General features: G+C 49.6%; 1 protein-coding gene across 1 annotated transcript; it reads left to right on the top strand.

The window, feature by feature from the left end:
* The first annotated feature begins 616 nt into the window (after window positions 1–616).
* Window positions 617–20,205, top strand: RIMKLB (ribosomal modification protein rimK like family member B). The gene is made up of 7 exons (XM_069978840.1): window positions 617–1,055; window positions 5,193–5,252; window positions 14,436–14,661; window positions 18,306–18,536; window positions 18,628–18,714; window positions 19,373–19,576; window positions 19,696–20,205. The coding sequence occupies exons 3-7, from the start codon at window positions 14,490–14,492 to the stop codon at window positions 20,193–20,195; spliced, it is 1,194 nt and encodes a 397-aa protein (XP_069834941.1). The 5' UTR covers window positions 617–1,055; window positions 5,193–5,252; window positions 14,436–14,489; the 3' UTR covers window positions 20,196–20,205.
* The last annotated feature ends 4,169 nt before the right edge of the window (window positions 20,206–24,374 follow it).

The raw sequence follows: 24,374 nt of genomic DNA, 5'->3' as shown, positions 1-24,374 counted from the left end.
ATATATGGCAGTATAACACAACTACTATGACTGACGGTAGGTTGGCACTGACTGGCACCTCATGGGCTGAGTATATATGGCAGTATAACACAACTACTATGACTGACGGTAGGTTGGCACTGACTGGCACCTCATGGGCTGAGTATATATGGCAGTATAACACAATTACCATGACTGACGGTAGGTTGGCACTGACTGGCACCTCATGGGCTGAGTATATATGGCAGTATAACACAACTACTATGAATGTGGGTAGCTTGGCACTGACTGGCACCTCATGGGCTGAGTATATATGGCAGTATAACACAACTACTATGAATGTGGGTAGCTTAGCACTGGGTACCACCCATCCTCCATCCTTGTTACCAGCCCCACAGATCACAGACTGTGCAGAATCTCTCACTTATTACTACTATATTTATGTTTATTATTTCCTGTCAGACTCCATCACTCCCCTCAGCCTAGTCTTCCCGCCCACCGAGCTGCTTTTATATATTCGGGGAGGCCCCTGCTGGCGTCATCGGAAACCCCTAGAGGTGTATGAAGAAGATGCTGAACGTAGAATTGCACGATGCTCTCCGGACCCCGCCTCCCCCTAATGCCTGGACCAATCAGCGCTCGCTATCCTGCCGCACCCTCCGTCACTCATCCCCCTTCTTCCCCTGCGTCTCCGCTTTAGTCTTCTATTCTCCTCCTTTCCCGCCATCAGGTTCCAGCCAATGGGCGGCGCCCGGAGAGGCTCTCCACCAATAGGGCGTCGGCGCTGGCTGTGGGTGGGTGTGGCCGTGGGCTGCAGCGTGTGCTTGCTGTCTCTCAGTCGGTGTGAGTGTGGCGTGGAGTGCGGACGTGTCTGTCGGAGCTGCCGGTGTTCGGGGATCTCAGTCATCTCGTCGTAGCTGCTCCGGCGGCGCGGGTGTCCGCCCGTATCCCGGCACGTCCGGCTCTCGGCACACGCTGCTGCTGCTGTACGTGGCTGAGCCGCTCCTTTGTGTTGCCGCATTGTGCTCATCACTCGTCAGACATAACAAAGACCACGGCGATTGGAAGGCGGCAGAGTGAGTATAGGAGGGAGCGGGCGATGGGGTGAGGGAGCGGGCGATGGGGTGAGGAGGGAGCGGGCGGCGGGAATGGCGGCTGTGAGGGGCACAGGGTGATGAGAGGGGATGCAGCGGTGCCGGCAATGTCGCGATGATGTCGGCCGATGTGGGGATCGTCGTGTGATTGGGTGGTTGGTGCTGGGGGAGGGGTTACTGGCAGCGGCTGTAATGCTGAAGGATCGCACATGGGGCTTAAAGGGAACGATCATGGAGGATGGGGAGAAAGGGGAAGGGAGCAGCTGGCATCACAGGCTGGGGAGGGGGTTAGGGGGGTACAGCAGAGGCTGGGGAGGGGGGTACAGCATGGGGAGGGGGTCACAGCAGAGGCTGGGGAGGGGGGTACAGCAGAGGCTGGGGAGGGGGGTACAGCAGAGGCTGGGGAGGGGGGTACAGCAGAGGCTGGGGAGGGGGGTACAGCAGAGGCTGGGGAGGGGGTATGGGGGCTACAGCACAGGCTGGGGAGGGGGGTACAGCACAGACTGGGGAGGGGGAGATGGGGGTACAGCACAGGCTGGGGAGGGGGGTACAGCACAGGCTGGGGAGGGGGGTACAGCACAGGCTGGGGAGGGGGTATGGGGGGTACAGCACAGGCTGGGGAGGGGGGTACAGCACAGGCTGGGGAGGGGGTATGGGGGCTACAGCACAGGCTGGGGAGGGGGGTACAGCACAGGCTGGGGAGGGGGTATGGGGGCTACAGCACAGGCTGGGGAGGGGGGTACAGCACAGACTGGGGAGGGGGTATGGGGGCTACAGCACAGGCTGGGGAGGGGGGTACAGCACAGGCTGGGGAGGGGGTATGGGGGGTACAGCACAGGCTGGGGAGGGGGGTACAGCACAGGCTGGGCAGGGGGTAAGGGGGGTACAGCACAGGCTGGGGAAAGGGTAATGGGGGTACAGCACAGGCTGCTGGGGAGGGGGTAAGGGGGGTACAGCACAGGCTGCTGGGGAGGGGGTAAGGGGGGTACAGCACAGGCTGCTGGGGAGGGGGTAAGGGGGGTACAGCACAGGCTGCTGGGGAGGGGTGATGGGGTACCTCAGGGGCTGGGCATGTAAAATAAGGGAGTCATGGGGGGCGGCATCTTGTGATGTAGCGGGTCTCTGGGTGATCGTGTTACACCAGTGGCTGGGCATGTAAAATAAGGGGCTTCTGGGGGGTCATGTGATGGGGTCCCTGGGTTGATGGTGGCACATCAGGAGGTGGGCATGTAAAATAAGGGGCGAGGAGGGGGGGGGGTGATCATGTGTTGTTGAGGGTATCTGGGGTGATAATCCTACATTGGGGGTTGGGCATCATGTGATCTAGGTGGTGTCTAGGGTGATTGTATGAAGTAAGGGGGTTCCTGGGGTGCTGGTATTACATCAGGGGGTGGGCATGTAAATGCGGGGGTTTCTGGGGTGATGGTGTGTAATAGTTGGCACCCCTTGGTGGACGCCTTCTCTTATATTGATATCTTGATACTGATAGGGTTGGGGGTGTGATATATGGGGAATGTAAGGATAATAGCATTAGATGTGCAGCTGGCATGTTGCAGAGAGGAGTGGCTGCCTGGGCATGATGGGCACGGTGGATGCTCATGAGGTGGGCACAAAGGGGGGCGGCTGGGTGTATGGTCTGTGATGGCAGGAGAGACTAGAGACCTGGCGTCTAGTACAGATGGCTGGCATCATGTATCAGGAGGGGTGGGGGGACTCTGTATAGGCAGCATGCAGATTGCTGTGTAATACAGTGCACTGGGGCCTATAAGGGTGCAGTGCGATGGGGCTGCTCTATAGAGCCGCAGTACCGTCATGTACATTACCATTGCATTGATCTATTTGGCTGGTGTTCCTTTACCTATGACTCTCCAGCTGCTGCAAAACTACAGCTCCCATGGCATGATGGGAGTTGTAGTTCTTCCACTGCATTAGTCTCTGGGGTTCACTGCAGTGGTTAGAGGAGGTATACCCATCCAGACCTGTGTGTGTGTGTATATATATATATATATATATCTATCTCTCATATCTGGGTATTGCCAGCCTGGGCAGAGCTATCATCTTAGGAAATGGGGGGCAACAAGATAAGGGGCATACGTGTATAATAATGGATGTGGCACAGTAAGGCGGGTAGTGGTATAAATAGAGGTCACTAGCTGGAGACGATGAGACAAATGATGGGTATGGGGACACCCTCATGGTCCTCCTCTCATCAGCAGGGGGCGTCTCCATTGTCCCAGTCTATGCTGTATCCTGGATGCAGAATTGTCCCCTCCTGCACCCTGTAGGATGGCTCATAGCTGACATGCTCTTAGGACCCATTGACTTTAATGAGTGAGGGGGGATGGGGCGACCGTGAGTAATGCCTATAAAAGCAGCCATGCGGCTCTTCACTTCAGAGCGTTTCCCTGTTCCTGTGACCATTTGTGTGTTTCTCGTCATCCATCCTCATGTGGCGGAGCCCCTGGGCGCTAAACACGCGGCGGCGGCGGAAGCCACTAGTACCTGAGAATTTACTACATGATCAGTGTAAACAGAGTAGCAAAGTAATGTCACATGTGAAAGGAGGAATTTACTATTCATTGACAAACCTGTTATAGAAGCCGGGGCCTGGCGGGCGAAAGGTGGGAGAGAAGCACCGCTTCTCCAGGAGAGTCAGATTGCATCATCGAAGCAGCGGCCTGTACCATGGCACAAGGTGAGGATTTAAAGGGGTTGTTCACCAAATTTTTTTTTCTTTCAAATCAACTGGTGGCAGAAAGTTATATAGATTTGCCATTTACTTCTATTAAATTCTTCTAGTACTTATTAGCTGCCGTATGTCCTGCAGGAAGCGGTGTATTCTTTCCAGTCTGACACAGTGCTCTCTGCTGCAACCTCTGTCCATGTCAGGAACTGTCCAAAGCAGCAGCAAATCCCCATAGAAAACCTCTCCTACTCTGGACAGTTCCTGACATGGACAGAGGTGGCAGCAGAGAGCACTGTGTCAGACTGGAGAGAATACACCAATTCCTGCAGGACATACAGCAGCTGATAGGTACTGGAAGATCAACATTTTTTTTTTTTTTTATAGTAAATTACAAACCTCTGGCACCTGTTGACTGCAAATTTTTTTGGGTGAACTACCCCTTTAATGGGGGGTACTGTGCTATTCCAAGGCCAGCTCGGGGAAAGCTACAACTCCCATCATGTCCTGACAGCTGTCAGGGCATGATGGGAGTTGTAGTTTTCCAACTGAATTGCAGTGTTCTCCAGCTGTAGTGGTTGGGGAGCACGGCCCTATGGAATACGATTGCAGTGTAGGGGGCAAATACACCCTATGTAGTTTTGTTTGTCGGAGCGACACAGGTTGGAGAATGTACACCATTTTGGTCTATGGGGATCACACATCAGGGGGCGCTCATGGGCAGTGAATGCCAACCTGGTTGGGTCTCTTTCACCCATGGCCTTCACTACCCCCACAGAAAAGCTGTTCATCCTGACCCTCCTGGTTCATGTATGTAGAAAAGTAACACCAGAGCTGCCCCGGTAGAGCAGTAGGAGAGAAGAACCCTCGAGGGGCGCTGATGCCAGCTGTGAGGCGCTGATGGCAGCCGTGATTAACCCTTTGCTTCATCCAAGAAACCGCTGAGAGGAATAATAAAGAGTTCATACAAGGGAACCTTTAAAGGGGATCATTCACTCATCTAGAGGGCAGGTTGTTTTACATCAGACTAACCTGACAGATGGGCGCTCTCCTGCACAGTAAGCAGTGTGAGGGTCTCCCTGAGGACAGCAGGGCCTCGGGATTGCATGCTGGGAGTTGTAGTTCTGCAGCAGCTGTAGACGTGTACCATCTCCTGGCTTGTGTGGAATGTGGAGGGAGCCAGAAGTGTAAATAAGGAGATGATCTGTGTCTCGTCTGATGTCCCTGAGCGTGATCTTGACATTTTAAGGAGACACAATATGCGTCCTATGGAGCCAATATGCGTCTGGAGATAAGCGGAGACTGGCGAGGCGGCGGCAGCTCTGCACTGGGATCTGCTTATTACCTTGTGCCTGCTATATACTGTGTGCTATGTGCTGTATCCAGCAGTCTGCCGCTCTGTGTATAGGTGTAATGTACATCTGTCTTCTCTGTAGGTGTTCTGGAAGATCTGCATTGAGATTCTGCAACCAACTCGTCTCCAGCCGCAACTAATAGTAAGTGACTTACACTACCAACATTGCAATTCACATGTATCAGTCTGTGTGGAGACCCTCTATAGAAATATAGACATCCACACACCGTCACATATCAGTCTGCTGTGTGGAGACCCTCTATAGAAATAAAAGCCGCACAGCCCAAGTCCTAAATCCTACTATGTACCACAGCTGAAGAGCTCTGATCATAGAGAGAGCTGCACAGTCCTCTCTGCCTCCTCCCTGCACACTTGGGATTAGAGAATGGGAAGCTGAACCATCAGTGTTCAGCTTCCTATTAAATTGGAGATAAGATTTGAGAGGTGAGTATGGTTGTGTTTACACCACAATGTGGATTAGGCGTTGGGGAATCCTAAAAAAATTGTGGGTACACAATGTCAGAGCATCCACTACTCTGCCAGGAACTGAAGAATTAGACTGCCCTAGACCACCAGGGTTACTGCTAGATGGCCAGGTATACTGACATTAACCCCTTTTACTTCCCTAGACCAGCAGCTGTATTGAAATTAACCTCCTTACTGCCCCAGACCACCAAGAATATTGAGATTAACCTCTTCACTGCTCTAGACTACCAGGAATACACAGCTCTGGACCACCAGGAATACTGACCTTAACCCCTTCACTGCCGCAGACCCCAGGAATACCGACCGTAACCCCTTCACTGCCCCAGACCGCCAGGAATACTGACCTTAACCCCTTCACTGCCCCAGACCGCCAGGAATATTGCCATTATCTATCCTAGTGATGCTCAGTTCACTGCCCCAGACCGCCTGTTACTTGCTTAGACCCCCTGAGATGAAGATGCTCACCCCCACAGTGCTAGTTCCAGCTGCTATATGACCCTGTATATGCTCCTGCCTTACAGATAATAGGGCAGTGTACGATAATATCTTTCGGCTGCCGTTCTGTATTGCCCAGCTTACAAGGTGCAGCGCCCAGGTCCCTCGCAGTCACAGAGGCTTAGAGGGAACATTGTGTGAGCTTATCGCTCTCTCCCAGGCGGGCGAGCAGAAGCAGCTGCCTGGGCTTGAGCGTAACTAATAAGCTCTCGAATGACGTCCTCTTTGGTCGAGACAGACTTCTTCTTCTTGTAAATGGCTCAATCCTTTTCGCCTGCGGCAGAGCATTGAACTGAATTCCCGGTGATGCCGGACCTAGTAGCGCCAAAGCCGAATGCTTAACAGCAAAGGGGTAAAGGCCGGCTCCTGGTCCCTGTATCTGACCATGGGTGTTTGCGCAGAATGTCTCATCTGTAACTGGTTAGGAATGATTGGGGGGGGGGGGAGGGGGGCACCCTACTAAGCTAGAGGGGCAGATTTTATCCACCTATGTTAGCTGCATGCAGTGCCGGACTCCTCCTGTTGAGGCCGCTGCTGTGCGGTATACCCCCCTCCCTCTTCAGCCTTTTCTATGTTCAGACCTGTTGAGGCCGCTGCTGTGCGGTATACCCCCCTCCCTCTTCAGCCTTTTCTATGTTCAGACAGATCTTTTAGGGTCCTATTCCAAGGGCCGAGGAGGGCCCGATCAACGATGTCAACGAGCGGCGATCTGCTAGATCGCTGCTTGTTTACTGGGCCTATTCCACGGCCCGATTACCGATGTCCTTGCAGCATACATTACCTGTCCAGGCTTCTTCTCCGCGCTGTCTTCATCCCCGGGTCCCGCGCTCTCTATCTTCAGAATGGCCGGTCAGCTGACAGGCCACACTCAGCCAATCACAGGCCGCGGCGATTGGCTGAGCTCTCCGTCAGCTGACCGGCCATTCTGAAGAAAGAGCGCGCGTGACCCGGGGATGAAGACAGAGCGGAGAAGAAGCCTGGACAGGTAATGTATGATGCTGCTTGTCAAATGTTGGTCGCCGCCGTGCACCGCTATTCAATCGTAGCGATGCGCGGTGGGGGAGCGATGATTTTAGTTCTGGCTGATCGGCTGATTGTTCTGTCTATTTCACAGAGTGATAATCAGCCGAATCGGGCCAAATGGGGCCGATCCGCCGATTATCGTTACTGTGGAATAGGGCCCTTAGAGACTCTTCATAAGAGGATGAGACCATGATCTCTCTTTCCTGGTATGTGACCTGTGAATACTTGTGAGCGTGTGCACTAGTAGTTTTGCTTTGTAGTCAGCAGTAAATCTCCCTCTCGCCTGTGGTCATGCTCTGTGACCTGTATTTGGATAGTAACCTTTCAGTGACGTGTCCTATGGGCAGAGAATTAGTGCAGGCTGATGGCGGGTCAGTATGAGGATAGTCTGTGACCCCGACCTGCTGACAGCTGCTGCAGACAAGACGCAGCCTGAGGTTTTGGAAGGGAGCAGCCCCTGCTGGAGGAGCCTGTTTGTGCGCTGCTGCATAGTGGTCATAGGTCACCAAGTTCTCTCTTTGCGAGAAAGTATCCCTAAAGGTTAATTTTGGAGGCTGAATTTTAGACCATATACTCAGCAGGCTTCAGAGCTGGTATCTGCATGGATTCCCTGCTTGTTCAGGGTCTGCACAGAGCTTTCTCCGGGGTTTGTATTTTGAGTCGTCCTGACACCAGACAATGTAAAGTCATCTGATGGAGGGAACATGATCTGCCCCCTGCATTATAGATGAAAAATGTAAGGAGGCCGTCCCACAGCAGGTCCGCTTATGCTTTCTAGTAGCAATCGGCAGAATAGTGAGTGCAGCTCTGGGGTATAATACAGGATAGAACTCAGGATCAGTAATGTAATGTATGTACACAGTGACCCCACCAGCAGAATAGTGAGTGCAGCTCTGGAGTATAATACAGGATGGAACTCAGGATCAGTAATGTATGTACACAGTGACCCCACCAGCAGAATAGTGAGTGCAGCTCTGAAGTATAATACAGTGAATCACCAGACAACCTGTGTAGACGCTTGGAGCATTACATTTGCTTTGTTATAAATCCCGCAGATACAATCCATGTTAATCTGCAGGGTCAGAGGCCAGTTATTTCCAGGACTGGGTGTATTGGGGTGGGGGTCTCTTACTATCAGCCTCTCACTACTATGAACACCTTTTTGTTCTGCTGGTTGCAGCGGCGGTGAACAGGAAGTCATGTGACAGGAGAGGAGTCACTGTATATGTTGTGGATCTGCATAGTAAACGCTGGGTGTAATCTCTATGCCTTGTAATTCAGGTTCATTGATGCGTAGAAAATTTTGTGTGTATCCTATGCGGTAACATTTACCAGTCCCGGACTCCTCTGTGCCTCGGGCTGTGGGGTGTGTACAGGATAAATCACTGACATCAGGGAGAGTTTGGTGGTTTGGCAGAGCTGACGCATAGCAAATGTGACTTCCTGACCATCGACACATGAGCGCTGCACTGAAGGCATGGCTGTGTGGCATCTTTGTGAGGGTGTATGTATGCTAGAGGACCCCCTGGAGATCACAGCATTGTGATCATGAATAGAATTTAAGAAAGCAGTGAGGACTGACTAACATGGGGAGAGATGAGAAGCTGTCAGGCTGGCAGCTTTCTGGGCTATGTGGCTGGGATAGTTCAGAGTCATTTGGCACTGTGACAGCAGATGTTATAGGTCCACATGCCACACTCTTAATACAGCGTTCAGACATTCCCTCACTATAGGATTTGCCAGACATTCTCTGCCTTCTAAGAAACGTTACATAAGTGGCCGTGACATGGCTGCGGTGCGGGCTCTGGGATTTTGGTGCGTTCCATGCCTGCTCGATCATGACCGGAGGAGGGGCGGCCTGGCCATACGTGGCTCGGGTCCACACCGCGGTGTTGGACGCTCTGCTGATTTGACTTCTATTTCCTGCTGACTCGCACATGTTTTTCGGGTTTGCAGCCTGGTGTTTCATATTCCTTCAGCGAGCAGCGTCCCCTTCCTCTTATTCCTCCAGTCCCCACTCAGGCAATTGATGGGGCACCTTTCTGTCCCCTTAATGAAACCATAGGGATGATGCTGTGACGTATTTGCGCATGGACCCATACTGAATATATAAATATCATCTTGGCCCCTTATATTTGCCAGGCTTCAGTGACTTTTGGACTAATAGATCAGTGTTCTCACACACACACACACACACACACACACACACACACACACACACACACACACACACACATAAATTTCTCCTTATTAGCAGTGGGCTGGCCCCTCTCCCTGCACAGCACATCGGTGCGCCCTTTAACACGTGGCCTTCCTTCCTGTGTGGTTGTGCGGCGCTCTCGTGAATTGGATGACATCAGCATTTGTCCTGTGTGGTTGGTAGATGGGCCATCACACAACTAACGTTACATTTCTATTAGATCATGTAAAAAAAATTCTGATTGTTTTTCTTTTTGAGCAAATCCAATCTTGTGTAGATACTACTGTTATGGTTCCCTCAGCTGTTAATGGTTCCTTTCAGAATCTCTACCTATGTGTAGCCATGTGTCAGGACTGAGCATGTGTGACCACTAGCACAGCACCCACTAGGTGGACGTTCCAAAGGTCAATAGTCATATGAGCCTAAATTTTCTTTTGGAGCCAGTAAAAATAGACGTAGTGGTCCTGTACTGTAGAGATGGGAATATTTCACGTTGCAGGGGGTTATCCAGGATTAGAAAGGATGTCCACAGTGCATGAGAACTGCTGTATTTGAGTGCATTAATCCTTCAAAGTATGACTAGGATCCCCTTTAAGTCCTTTTAAATGTTTATGATGGCATCTCAACTTGTGTATACCTTGCTTCCAAGAGGACGAGATGTCTGGCAGCGTCTCAACCTCTCCCCCCTACTCCTATTAAAGGGGTTATCCAGCGCTACAAAAACATGGCCACTTTTCCCCCCTCTCTTGTCTCCAGATTGGGTGGGATTTTGAACTCAGTTCCATAGAAGTAAATAGAGCTTAACTGCAAACCACACCTGAACTGGAGATGAGGGGGGAAAGTGGCCATGTTTTTGTAGCGCTAGATAACCCCTTTAAGTTGGGAAGAGCAACTACAAAGGGGTATCTGCCGCAATTGAAACCTGCTGGTTGCTGTAGTATACACAGATATTGATGTCAGTGGGGGTCCTATAATGAGACCCATGCTGCACTACAGATGGGTTAATGGGATGTCGGGGGTCTCGGCAGTGGGGTCCTCTGATCAGGTGGTCTCCATGATAGCCGCCAAGTCTTATAAATAGTCGTTCTGCTCCGTCTCTTACTCCTGGATTGTCGGCCAGATGAGCGCTGGAGACGGTCACCGCACAATCTGTTACAGCCACGTTATAGGAATCTTCCTGTAATTGCAGAGGAGAAAATAGCGCTTCCCTAATGTGAATCAGCCTGGAAAAGTTGGTTTTAATTTAGAAATGATTTGATTCCATCTGGCAACCACTCGATGATAGAGATGACAGGAGCCGGCGTGGATCTGCTCCCGGAATATATCCTCATAGGATGTAGGATGGTGCGGACATGCTGGGGGTTGTAGTGTTGCAGAAATCTAGGATCTGTGGCGAAGGTGTCAAACTCCTGGCCCTCCACCTGTCACAACTACAACTCCCATCATGCCTGGACAGCTAAAGCTTTGGCTGTCCAGTCATGATGGGAATTGTAGTTTTGAAACAGCCAGAGGGCTGTGAATTTGACACCTGTGATTTATGGCTAAGAGACAGGAGACCTGTTTTAAGTGGAGTTCTAAAATGGCAGATAACAGAGAGCAATCGATTGCTTTCATATTCACAGGAAATACTTTAGGATTGTCACTGTAAGGTAGTTATAATCTCTCATTACCCCTTTAAAGGGCTACTTGCAAAAACAGCGCCACCACTGTCCTCAGATTGGGTGCGGTATTACAGCACAGTTCTATTAAAGTGAATGGAGCTGTCTTGTAATACCACACACAATCTGAGGGAAGGGTGGCGCTTTTGCAAGAAAGTGGCTGTGCTTTTTTCTCATTTTCTTTTTCTAAAGATGCACATCAAACATGTCTGCCCTGTTGCCCTATGCAGGTGTGTAGCCCTCCCTCCCGCACACTAGCTCTCTGGTGTATCGTCATTGTCTGTGATGGCCATCTGCCGGGTACGTTGCTTAGCTGTCCACCTCGCTGTGGCACACCCTGTCTGCACAATATAAAAAAACCCCTTTGGCCGGTTCTGCGATGCAGCATCCACCCATAGCCGGCAGAGCGGGTGACGTCACTGCTCTAGGTATCCAGCATGTCTCCCATCTGACCCTTTAATGTTTCCCACATGCGGACGCCGCGCTGGTCCTGCTGATTGTCACACGTCTTCTAGAGGGACAGATCGAGGCTAACATATGGTGCCTGGTGAGGATGAGGTTAAAGTGAAGCATGAGACACGCCAGGGCAGACAACATGGCCGATTGTCGCGTTCCTTTTTAGAGAGCGAGCGGCCATCCGCGTGCACGTTAACCCCTCCTGTGCTGTAGTGTAGGGGGAGGGGGGCAGATTATTCACTCTTCCCTCGGTAGTGATGGGTGCATCATGTTTTGGCTGTAGAGACAGGAAGGGGCCGTCTGCACCGTCTCCTCTCCGTACCAGAAGCAGAATTTTTTTTCCCCTTTCACAAGCGCCAGCGCTGTGCTACAGAATAGCAGTGTGTGTCCGGATAGGTGTCTGGAGGGAAGGAGGGCACAGGAGTGATTAATGGTGCCCCCTGGATGAGAGCCGCTGCTGCCGCCTCTTGTGGCGGGGTGGGGCTTCTCTTTGAGTATTTGGTGAGAGGGGGTTGGATCCGGCTTCTCTCCCCTGCATCTCTTTTGTGCAGCTCCCTCCAGGTTGCAGGATGGATGGGGGGAGGGCAGCATGTGGCGGCTGCCTTCTTACATTACACTGAGTCTATTGTCTGCCGGCTGCGGCTCTGCAGCTGGGGGGGGGGGTTGGATCTGTAGAGCTAAGCAGCGTCAGCACTGCCAGCCTGTGCCGCAAAGAAGGTGGCGCTGAAAGAACGCTGTGCAAACCCAATCCATGGAGCCGGCGTCTTTGTGTGGTTAACACATTAGCCGCCTGCATCACATGTCAGCCTGTATTGTATGTCTGGAGCGCCGTCGCTTGCCATATGGATAGACGAGAGATTCTTCCTTCATTATAATAATACGGTGGAGGCGTAATACAGCTCAGCCCTAGGAAGGGCCATACAGAAACCATCAGATATATTGGTTGCTCCGTCTTAAATGGGTTTTCTGGCAATTGCTATTAAGTTTCCGCAGGTTCAGTGATGAATGTCTGGTGGATGGGGGGGCAGCACCGATCACAGGCTCCACGTCCCACATCACAGGCGGTCAGATGCTGTCACTTAAAGGGAACCAATCACTGGAAAAAAGCATATAGAGCTTTTGAAATGTGCTGTTAGAGCACACAGCACACTTGCCACACGTGTTTCCATAGCCTCCGTGCCTTCCCCGTGTAAGCCGCAAAGTAACTTTATAAAACTGGCGCCCTGTATGCTAATTACCTGAGGTAGTCACCTGGGCGGTGTTCGGCTAGCAGGTAGTCACGGTCCCCTGGGCGTTCTTCCGCTGTAATCACGCCCCTCTGGGCGTGATTCAAATGGCAGAGTGGCTGTGGCGTCACTCGGGAGCGCGCCGTGCCCAACGTCGGCGCGCTTACGTACTGATGCCGGACGCCGCCGCACATGCGCAGTGCAGCCGCTTCCATTCCGGTTGCACTGCGCCTGTGCAGAATAGCCTCGAACTCCGGCTAACAGGCTATTCGAGGCTATTCTGCACAGGCGCAGTACCGCTGGAATGGAAGCGGCTGCACTGCGCATGTGCGGCGGCGTCCGGCATCAGAATGTCACAGCTACTCGTCCGTTTGAATCACGCCCAGAGGGGCGTGATTACAGCGGAAGAACGCCCAGGGGACCGTGACTACCTGCTAGCCGAACACCGCCCAGGTGACTACCTCAGGTAATTAGCATACAGGGCGCCAGTTTTATAAAGTTACTTTGCGGCTTACACGGGGAAGGCGCGGAGGCTATGGAAACACGTGTGGCAAGTGTGCTGTGTGCTCTAACAGCACATTTCAAAAGCTCTATATGCGTTTTTCCGGTGATTGGTTCCCTTTAAAGCAGCCGAGTACAGAGCTCCCTTAGCTCCAATGGGCGCTCGTATTCGGAGCCTTTAGTAGCCACTATTAGTTGTGCGTCCAGGCTAGATCATTAGTGCAGCCCTCTTCTTTTATCGGCTGTCAGCTATTGTACAGGGAGATGTGCGGATGAAGGGAATCTGTAGGAATGGCTCGATCAACCAGTGAATTAGCTTGATTTCTTTTAACATCCGTCTCTCCCCCCCCCCCCCCCCCCCCCCCCCAACAAGTTTTTCTTGTGAAGAATATAAGCAATAGGAATAACATCCGTCCTTGATCCTTAGCCCTATTACACAGGTAAATGTCACCCATAGACTTAGTGTGGCACAATAATGCTTGACCACCACTCATGTAGAACAGGTCGTGGCCCACTAGGATTTGAGATATATATATATATACACATCAGCCATAAGAGTTGCAGATGATTTTGTATTGTATATGTGGTAGACATGGGACAGACGATGGCCGCCACATCACAGAGATTCCCATATAAATTGGCTGGAGTGTAAAATGGGCCCAACCTGGCCGGGCAGAGAGGACACGAAATACCATTATGTGATTGGGACTGTATTATCATGTGGTCAAGGTCCATCTCCTATATAATGTGTATGGGGGCAGCCTAGATTGGGGCTAATTGGATTGTTCAGTGGGTTTCTTCAGGAGATGTCGTCCCCTTAACTATCCTGGTACGTGCCTGTTTACAGTCGGGGTGTTAAAATCGCGGCTTTGCTCCAGCCTAACTACAATTCCCATCATGCCTAGACAACTTTAGCTTTGGCTTTCCAGACCAGATGAGAATTGTAGTTTGGCAGTAGAGGGCCTGTAGTTAGAGGGGTCGGGAGTGATCTGTTCCATGTGGACTATTCAGGCTTGGCGTCCCTAAATTTCATTCAGAATATCCTGTAGGAAGACTCCAGCGTTCATGTGAAGGACCCAATGCTGTAGGCATAGGTAGGGATGATTCTGATCCTGTCACCCGGTGTGTGTGTGTGTGCAAGTCCCAACTGGCCCTATACTTCCTACAGGAGGGAAGAGCAGGATCCTGGATCATGGGGGGGGGGGGGGGGTGCACATTCTTCTGCACATAATGTCTGAAGATCATGTTGTAAATAAATGCATCTCTTGTTTTTCTTACAGACCACTCCGGGAGCGCCCCCTCCTTGTCTCTACCCCCCCTCCAGGCCTGTAAAAATGTGCAGCTCCAATGGTCGTCTCTGGTTTCTGACAGACAGAAGGATAAAGGATGACTATCCCCAGCAGGAGATCCACCGGGCTCTCAAGGCGAAGTGTTGCGAAGAAGACCTCGAGTTCCGGTATCTGCTCATGGACGAGGTGGTCTTGACCATCGAGCAAGGAAACCTAGGTAAGCAAATTGTGTCCCTGCGCTGGATTGCAACATCTGAGAGCGTGGCAGCCAAGGAAAGGGCATGACCTGTTAGCTTGACCTCAGTAGACACTTTCATCTTAGTAATCTGCTCCAGTATCTCACCCTGGAGTAACTAGTGTCTTCTCTTGTGATACATCGGTCTGGTTAGATGGTTTAAAGATTAGTACGCCCCCTATAGCTCTCTCCATAGTAGAATCTGCTCCAGCATTTGAAATCCAACTCGTCTGATTCCCAACCAACCTCTGAAATCATCTGGGGGAGTTAGAAGGTCCCTCAGGCTGTCATCTCTGTGTATAGGGGCTTAATATATAATGCAGTCTAATGACCTGTTCTGCATCTGTAGTGCTCCCAGATCAACCACTTTTAAAGGGGTTATGCGGGATTAGAAAAGCACAGCTACTTTCTTGCAATATAGCTCCACTCCTGTCCTCAGGCTGTGTGTGGTATTACAATCCATCTCTATTCACTTCAATGGATCTGAGCTCCAAACGAGTTGTGCTGTTTCTGGAAAAAAGTGGACATGTTTAGTTCTTTTTCTTTTTAAAAAAAAAAAAAAAAAAAAAAAAAGCTTGAATAACCCCTTTAAGGCTAGCTGAATGCTGAACAAAAGGAATGGGAATCCTCCCACCATTGCTCTGTAAATCCGCAGCCTGTCCCCTGGCCATAATGCAGCAGTCACTGGCTATTTTATAGCTGCCTTTTATATACTGATGGGTTGTCAGGCATGCTGCATTAGTATCGCGTTGCCACGGGCTCTCACGTGCCGATGTAGCGTAGTCAGGCCTGGGCCACACGATTGTACACTACTACTATGGACTGCAGCTGTAGTGCAATAGTTAGTTAATCCGTAGTACCACAAAGTCTCTGTGTAGCCCAGGCCTTATATAAGAGAAATGCACAGCCGGTAATTCCTTAGTTATAAAAGAGACCTCGCTGGGTTTTAGAGGAGCCGTCTTCTGCCACGCGGTCTGGAATTGACGTTGTTTTCATGATGGCCGAGGAGGGGCTTGGTTCCTTGCCTCTAGTTTATTATGGCATCCTTGTATTTTTCCCACTTGGCACACACATTACAGTTTATGAAATGCAGTCATTTGTACAGCGAAGTGGAAAATGCGGGGGGAGGATCACAAGACCGAGGCTCGGAGCCGCCCCTCCTCCTTATGTAAACTTCCTACCAGCTGATATGTCACAGGAAGGTTCGTGGCAGAGAAGCTTTTTGTAGAGATTCTTCCCACAGTCTTGGGATGAGGCCACTCTGCCGCAGTCAGGGCAGATGTACCTGCTGCCTCTGCGGTTATGGAATAGGTTGTCCTGGGTTTGTAGTTCATACATTGGATTCACTGACAGAATAATAGCACATGAGAGGATAAATCGGAGGAAGCTTGACGGATTTCCTGATCAATAATCTTTTGTCTGTCTTATTTGTATAGTGAGAGAGTTGTAGACCACCCCCTCACAATCTTTTTATTTGGTGCATTGCCCCTTTAGGTGGGATAGCCGGCTTGTATCGCAGAGTGAATGGTTTAGCAGCGTCAGCTCTTCATCATCTCCATGTCTGTCTGGATCACCTCATATCCATTTTTTTTTTTTTTGTCCACTCAAGAATTTCCTCGTCTTCTAGAAACCCTTCTCATTCAGCATTCCAAGCACTTTCCTGTGTCTACTTCCCTCGGCTCCCGTCTGTCCAGCTCCTGCAATGCGGCAGCTATAAATGTGCCAGCCAGAGCCGTGTCTTTTCACACTCTTATGCCGTAACCTGCCGCAGCATCTCCTCTTATCGAAAGAGATTATGGCGTTCAGGTCTAAACCCCGAAATGTAAAAAAAACAACCAAATCCGCTTCCTGACCGGCATTGCCCGACCAGGATCCTGATGACATAGCCGCAGCGTGAGAAGCGTATATTGTGGTGAAATAGCAAAGGTCACTGAGTAACAATGAGCGGCTTAGCCCAGGCTGGGCCTGAAGTGATGGCGGCCCTTTGTGGCGGAGCCCTTTGCACGGTTGTGCGTGAAGGGGCTTATGGGCCGGGGTTCTCTCTATTATGAAAGGTTGACATGGTTTTCCTGTTGCCGCGCTGACCCAGCAGTCGCTTTCTTGCTGAATTTCCCATGCATGAGATAATATATCATGAGTCTTGTGACATCTGACTGTAAAGTCCTGTGTAAACACGCACATGTCAGACCCCCCGGCCCGGGAGCATCCTTGTCGCCATTAGAGAATAGAGAGCTGCGCCTTGTTACCTATACGAATACACTTAGTCATAAATTCTGTCACCACTGAGTGGATATAAAGATCTTCGTCTTCAGTGTTTTTAAAGGGGTGATCTGAATAAAAAAATAAAATAAATGAAGCACAGCTTCTTCTGCAATCCCCCCCCGTTTTTTTTTTCCCTTCATCTAAATCAACCAGTTCATGGCTGCTGCATCAGGTCGACCACCTTAGAGGTCATGACATAGCAATGATAGCCTTTATTCAGTGTGTGTGTGTGTGTGGGGGGGGGGGCAGTAGTGACACGTGACCTCCATATGACTACTTACAACTCCATTTTTTTTTCCCCAGAAGCTTTGTGAGGGGTGTGGCTGGCTTTAGACAACCCTTTCTTAAAGGGGTACAGTAAAACTTTTTTTTTTCTTTCAAATCAACTCGTGTCAAATGTTTTATACATTTGTAATTTACTTCTGTATCAAATTCTTCAGTCTTCCAGTACTTACCAGCTACTGTATGTCCTGCAGGAAGCGGTGTTTTCTTTCCAGTCTGACAGTGTTCTCTGCTGCCACCTCTGTCCATGTCAGGAACTGTCAAGAGCAGTAACAAATCCCCATAGAAAACCTCTCCTGCTAAAACCCAATAAATATATTGAAACAGAAAACCTCTCCTGCTCTGCACAGTTCCTGACATGGACAGAGGTGGCAGCAGAGAGCACTGTGTCAGACTGGAAAGAAAACACGACTTCCTGCAGGACATACAGCAGCTGATGAAGACTGGAGATTTCTTAATAGAAGTGAATTACAACTCTCTGGCACTTTTTGCCACCAGTTGATTTGAAAGAAGAAGAAAATCTCTGGAATTCCCCTTTAAGAGGTCCCTTGTCTGTGATCTGTATTTGGATAGCACTTGGTTTACCAGTCTTCTTTCTGGAGGGCCCGATACTGTTGGGCGTCATGTGATGCTTGCTTAGCCACTGTGAGCAGCGTATTTACCAGGCTGTAAGTTATATCTGTACTATTTACTGTCGTCATTTCCCCTCATACAAACGTATCGTGGGAAATATCTATTTGCGTCTTTCCCGACAAGCGTTCCAAGCCATCAAGGAAAAGTCTTTTGTAGAGGCTGCTAGGAGATGAACTCTTTTCTTTCCATGTACGCAGATTTCCCCCCCATGTTATAGGACAGGTTACTAAAGGTCATCTTTATCCTTTATCTTGTAAGGGGCAGAAGCGGCTCTTGATGATCGGGCTCTGGGTCTGCGCTATTGTCTTGCTGGTCCCCTAGCAGGATACAGCAGCGGCAGGTTGTTGTGAAGCATCCATGGCTTTCCTGCTTGACTTTTATATTACATGACCCCTAGCAGTAATAGGATGTTACTAAACGGCTTTAACATCTGCGCTTTGTCATTTCAGGTCTCCGTGTGAATGGAGAGTTCGTCACCTCGTATCCCCAGGTGGTTGTGGTCCGTGTGCCCACTCCCTGGGTGCAAAGTGACAGCGATATCACCGTCCTTAGGCACTTGGAGAAGATGGGTTGTCGGCTGATGAACAGACCACAGGCCATCCTTAACTGCGTCAACAAGTTCTGGACATTTCAGGAGCTTGCGGGTCATGGCGTGCCCCTGCCCGATACGTTTTCCTATGGTGAGCGTTGACTTATTTTGTTTGCTTGTCTATAACAGGAAGAGGGGTTCTTATTGATTCGCCTGGTGATGTGAATGTGCTTATTTCACAGGTGGTCACGAAAACTTCTCAAAAATGATCGATGAGGCCGAAGTCTTGGAATTTCCCATGGTGGTGAAGAACACCCGGGGCCATAGAGGTACGTCCCTTGCAGCTAGCCAAATCCAAGCAGTAAAATGGCCCCCTGCACACTGTCGTAGAGAATGGTCCATATACTATCTTTAAATGTGAATAGTTTACAGCCCGTTCTATGGGCCCGTGCACATGACTATGGTTTCTACAGTCAGTGCATTTGCCCAGACTGCAATGTGAACTGAATGACGTGCGCTATTTATTTTATTTGCTGTCTGGGCTCTGTGTGAATGCATAGACTATGGGAGACAGTCATTTGCATTGGTCTATAGAATACAATGGCTCCTATACTAGCCTCAATTAGTTTATGTATAGTCCAAGGCCATAGGCAGCCTGGGGATAATGCTTTGTCACCTGTACCTACACAATACCATGGTGTACAGGAGGCCTGCCAGCTTAGCGGTCATCCTGCCCGCAACCATTACATTCACATGACTGGGCATGGGGAAAGGGTAAAGGTGCTGGTGGGGGTTAACTTCTGGGGAGAGCGAAACATCTGGTGCCTGATTTTCCTCTGACATCCTCCCCTCATATACAGTCTGGTTATTTTTGTCCTAAGGTATATGGGTGCCATTAGGTCTGGTTATGAATGACCTAAGCACCGCACATATTGCATATATGAAGTTACCTCTGTCCCAGCATCACTTATATTGTTTGCTTTTTAGGTAAGGCTGTGTTTTTAGCCCGGGACAAGCATCACCTGGCTGACCTAAGTCATCTCATCCGGCATGAAGCTCCCTACCTGTTCCAGAAATACGTGGAGGAGTCGCATGGACGAGACGTGAGAGTCATCGTAGTCGGCGGCCGTGTGATCGGCACCATGCTGAGATGTTCTACAGATGGCAGAATGCAAAGCAACTGTTCACTAGGTATATAAAGAGTGGTTGGGGCCTTTACTATAGTTGTGGATTTTTCTTTTTGTGTCGCTGCAGTAGTTTCTGTTCATTTATACTTATAGTCCTTACATTCTTTCCCTTTTGTTACACAGGAGGCATCGGGGTGATGTGCACGCTAAGCGAGCAGGGCAAGCAACTCGCCATTCAGGTCTCCAACATCTTGGGAATGGATGTGTGTGGCATTGATTTGCTCACCAAAGAAGACGGCTCCTTTTGTGTCTGTGAGGCAAATGCAAACGTGGGCTTCATTGCGTTCGACAAAGCCTGCAACATGGACGTAGCCTCCATGGTGGCCGACTACGCCCTTTCCCTTCTGCCAAGTCGACTGACCAGACGAATGTCCCTCCTTTCTGTCGTGTCCAGCGCTAGTGAGACAAGCGAGCCCGAGTTGCCTGGCGTAACCTCCGGCACAGGCGTTGATGTGCCTGCTCCTCTACTCCATCACCATGAGGCAGGAGACAGCATGAGTGCCAGCTCCAGCTCTGTGGACAGTGATCCTGACACTGCCACGGAGAGGGAGCTTCTCACCAAGAGCGCCATCTTTAACATGAACCAGCTTCTTGCCAGCGAAATCAAGCTTTTGGTGGAATAGAAGATTGGAACGGGGAGGGGGTTGTGAAAAGTGGGTGGGAGGGGAGTGGGGTGGGGGTTATGTGGGTAGGGGGGGAGATCTAGCACGTGTAAATATTGTAGGGGCCATTACTGCTGGTGTTGGGGTGTGGGATTGGGGAGGGTCCGGGTGGGTAAACGCAGAATCCCTGTTGTAAATGAGGCTGCACCACTGAGCTAAAAATTGGGGAGTGGGGAAGGTAGTAGCTAGGAGATTTCTTCCATTTTACATTGGACGTATTTAAAGGAGAAGTATATGTAGCTTTGCTCAATTCTTGCTGAACCTCACAGTTTTATCCGTTCCATCGTTCACATTGGGTTTGTGTTTTCTTTCTAGAAGGGACCCTATGTGAGTCCAGAAAGCCATCTTCATGTGGCGGATGCAGAGATTGAGCAAAGCGTTGTTTCTTACATCTTATTGTCGTAAACTCTTCTCTCACCAGTGAGCATTACAGCCGTAATGTCCCTAGCAGCCTATCCGTCATTGGCGGGGCAGCTGGTGTGACGTGGCTTTGTTGTCTCGTTCTCTGATGAGAACGAGAAGTACAAATCTCCTGATCACAAGGCTGCAATTGTTTGAGCTCAGTGGCGTGAGGCGGTTTATAGATGGTAAATCGAGCACCTATACTTCACCTTTAGACGGTGTACGTAAGAGAGCACAGGCTAAGGTCTGCTTTGTGTTCCGGTGACCTCACCACTAGTAGCCATTATTAGGAACATTCGGTGACGTATCCATCTTGGATTGTATAGTTGGTATACACCGGGGCCTGGCTTTGCTTTACTTACAATACCAGAGTTGTTCTTTGTAATTTGGAACAGTGAAAGGGGGCTTCTTCTGTTAAGGGGAATGGTCAGTGTTTAGGCATGTAGGCCCAGCGGACCTGGACGGTGACGTGTTTGGAGGATGCGTCCTTCCTCTGTCATCCTGCCGGCCCAGGTCCTGCGGAGTCTTGCAGAGCTTGGGGTGACTTATATCTCTATCCTGTATCTTCCGCATGTGCATGAACAGGTATTCCCTCCGTTTTCTTTCCAGCAATGTATGGGGCACGTGAGAGCAAAGGGGCCAAGTGTTCCTAAGTGATATTCCCTCTGTCATCGGAGGCAACTGGGTTGTGGAACGCGTTCCTAAGACATCTTACTGATGTCCATGTCTATAGTCTTACTTGGTTCCACCACTTTTCTTAAAAGAAGGTCTTAAGCGAAACTTAGCCAAATGCCCAGGTGTCTCTCTCTACCATCACGTATCTTTATTTTCTCCTATGGAGCCCCAGATATAACAGAATGACACTGAATATCACTTAACCATGGTGGCTATTGCTTGCTTTCTCTTCCATTGTGCCTCATATCCTGCCAGCCCCCTGTTATATCTTTAAGGGGGGGCTATGGGCACCCATTGTCTGTAGCCACTACACGACTCCATTCAGTGTTCACGTGCCTCCTCTTACTAGAGGCCATGGCTATCTGAATGCTGGTTGAAGTTGCTTAGTTCTGCCACCGCAATGGCCACCCCCTCAAACTCCACTTTGCCTGTACCGAAAGCCTCCATGCCCCCTCCTGAATTTCCCCATACTGTTCATTTTGGCACATTGTCCGAATGCCCCCTGTAAGATCTCCTATATATATATATATATATATGTATGTATATATGTATGCACAAGACTATATGGTTTACTGTTATGCAACCCCTTTACTACTGGAATATCCTTGCAAGGCATTGTGAATGGTCGGATCATGTAGGGCGGTGCCTCTGGCAGTGAAGGGGTCCTGCTCCTTCCCCACTTTCATTCGTTAACCCCGTCACTGCTGTGCTCCAGCAGCAGTAGGGTTGATAGCAGTGTTATATGATACTGTTTTTTTTTTGTTTTTTTTTATTGCATTTGAAAAGTGTACATTTTCTTTTCTTTTTTTTTTTTTTTTTTTTTGGTTCTTTTTAAAAACCCAGGTTGCTGCTTTCATTTTTTTTTTCTTTTACATTGCACTGGATGAAGAGTCTCAGTGGAATAAGGGAGCTTAGAGTGTTTTTCTTTTCTCTTTATTTTTGTAGGGTGTTACCCATCGTACCCGTTCCTTTTCTGGCTGCAGGGTTTTAGCATATAATGCACCCCCCCCTTCCGGTAGACTGGCTCTTATTTCTGTAGCATCCTCTTTATAGGCCACGTCATCACTGGCCTTCGCATACAAGTGCCCACTGTGTGGTTGTGCATTACCTTACATTGCCAAGTTTAACATGGGCATCTCATTGGCCTTGGCACTTAGAACATTCCTGTGTGTTCCCATCTTTGAAATCGTTAAGATTTTTTTTCCAAACTCTTAAGACTTAAGTGGTATCTGTCATCAAAAGTCTGGGTGTCCAGCTTAGCGCTTCTTGGCTTCCTCCTTGCTGTAGGAGATTCATAGACTTCTCCAGCCGAGTCAGTGGTGGTCTCTGTACCCAGACCCTGACTGATCAATACTTTGACGTAACACTTTAAAGGGAAACAATCGGCTGGCTGGACAGAGCTAACCTGCCGATATCTCCCCTTTTTGTACATGGAGCGCTGCGAATGAAGGTATATCCCTCTTCTTCATCCTCCCGTATTTAGTAGTTATATCCACAATCTAATCAGGTGCTATGGAGTATGGGGGGACAGGACTACCACCCACAGAGCGCTGACCCGTCCCCAGCTAGCCTGCCCCTCCTAATATCAAAGGAGCGGACTGGACGGTTCTGTGCTCTGGGGTGAGTAGTCCTGATAAGTCTGTGGCTATACTAAATACACTGAAACTGCGCTTCCTCAGCACCCTGTGCAGAAAAGGGGGACTATCAGCAGGTTAGATGTGTCTCCCTTTAACCTCCCTCTTCAAGGTTGTATTCGGCGTCTTAAATTTCAGATGCCTGATCCATCCCTTTATGCATTGAAGCTGCAATTCATATTCCAAACTGTTAGGATATGGAGACACACACAGTGCCTTTTATATATTCTTTTGTGCAAAGTCCCTGTACTGCTGAGGGTGTAACACCTCCTTGCTCCCCCTCCCATCCCCATTAAGACTTGATTGACAGCTGGAAGCTCAACCTTGTTCTTGCTCTATGCATACACATTGTGTGCAGATGGCAGACACAGGACAGGCTGTCAATCTAGCTGGGATAGGAGTGGGAGGAGGGGCAAGGAAGCGTTACACCGACAGCTTTTCAGGAGCTCGGGAACGAAGGGTAGAAGGTTATACCATGTAACATCTATGAGAGGTATTGTCTCGTCCTCCTAATGGCAGTGTCAGCAGTATGGACTACAGCTGATAGTTTTCCTTTAAGTAGGTGCAAGTATGGTTAGTTATTGGCCTCTTCTGCGTACCACGGCTGTACTGAAGGCTCTTTTGCTGACTAGTAACATGCAGATCCTCCATTAGCATGCATTAGCACGCAGGAGGGGAGAGCAGCTTCTAGACACTTACATTGCAGCTTTTGAGGGGAAGAACAATAGGAATCAGCCAGGAAAAAAAAATCAGGCGATCTCTGGGAAGCTTTTATTCTTATTCCATCAGGCCTACACAAGCATTTGTATTGTCTTAAGGGGGTGGGGGGGAGGGGAAGACGTGCAGCCAGCTTCTCACATACCTACCTCCTTCCCTGTCCCTTCTTGGTCAGTAATTTCTTTAGCCCTTAGTAAAACACCCGGACACTACAGAGGGCAGCAGGGGCCTCTCCCTTGTCCCGCTCCTTCATTTCAGTGCAATTTTTTTTTTTTTTATATATATTTTTTTTAAATTCTTATTTAAGCCAACAGCCAAAAACATTAAATATGAAATAAAAAAAAAAAGCTGGAATGTAATAAATTGTCAACTATGAAACTGAATCTCGCCTTTTTTGATGTTTTCATGTGCGTTTAGGCTGTGGCTTTGTGAATGCTCAGTCAGGCAAACGCAAGGATCTAACGTGAGACGCTCCCTTGGTACTTACAAATGAGAACTTGACGTGGATAGGATGGATGAAGACCACCTTCTGCTGTTTCTGTAGGGTCCGATTGATGACACTTGTGATAAATCGAGCAAGAAAACATCTGTATCTTTATAACTGAATAAGTCCTGTATCTGCTTCATTAGACCTGTTCATCCATGTGGTAGGAGATTCTAATAAGGAATTGACGTGTCTTCGGTCGTCTTGCATGTGGTCTTTGGTCTTCTC

Source organism: Dendropsophus ebraccatus, chromosome 8 (assembly GCF_027789765.1).
Source record: "Dendropsophus ebraccatus isolate aDenEbr1 chromosome 8, aDenEbr1.pat, whole genome shotgun sequence".
NCBI lineage: Eukaryota > Metazoa > Chordata > Amphibia > Anura > Hylidae > Dendropsophus > Dendropsophus ebraccatus.
This window is presented reverse-complemented; position numbering and strand designations above follow the sequence as displayed.

Bases quoted from the DNA above. Each gene is read 5' to 3' on its own strand.
- RIMKLB (XM_069978840.1), top strand. From the start codon at position 14,490: ATGTGCAGCTCCAATGGTCGTCTCTGGTTTCTGACAGACAGAAGGATA. The intron at 14,662-18,305 runs GTAAGCAAATTG...TTGTCATTTCAG, and splicing joins CATCGAGCAAGGAAACCTAG to GTCTCCGTGTGAATGGAGAG. The intron at 18,715-19,372 runs GTACGTCCCTTG...TTTGCTTTTTAG, and splicing joins GAACACCCGGGGCCATAGAG to GTAAGGCTGTGTTTTTAGCC.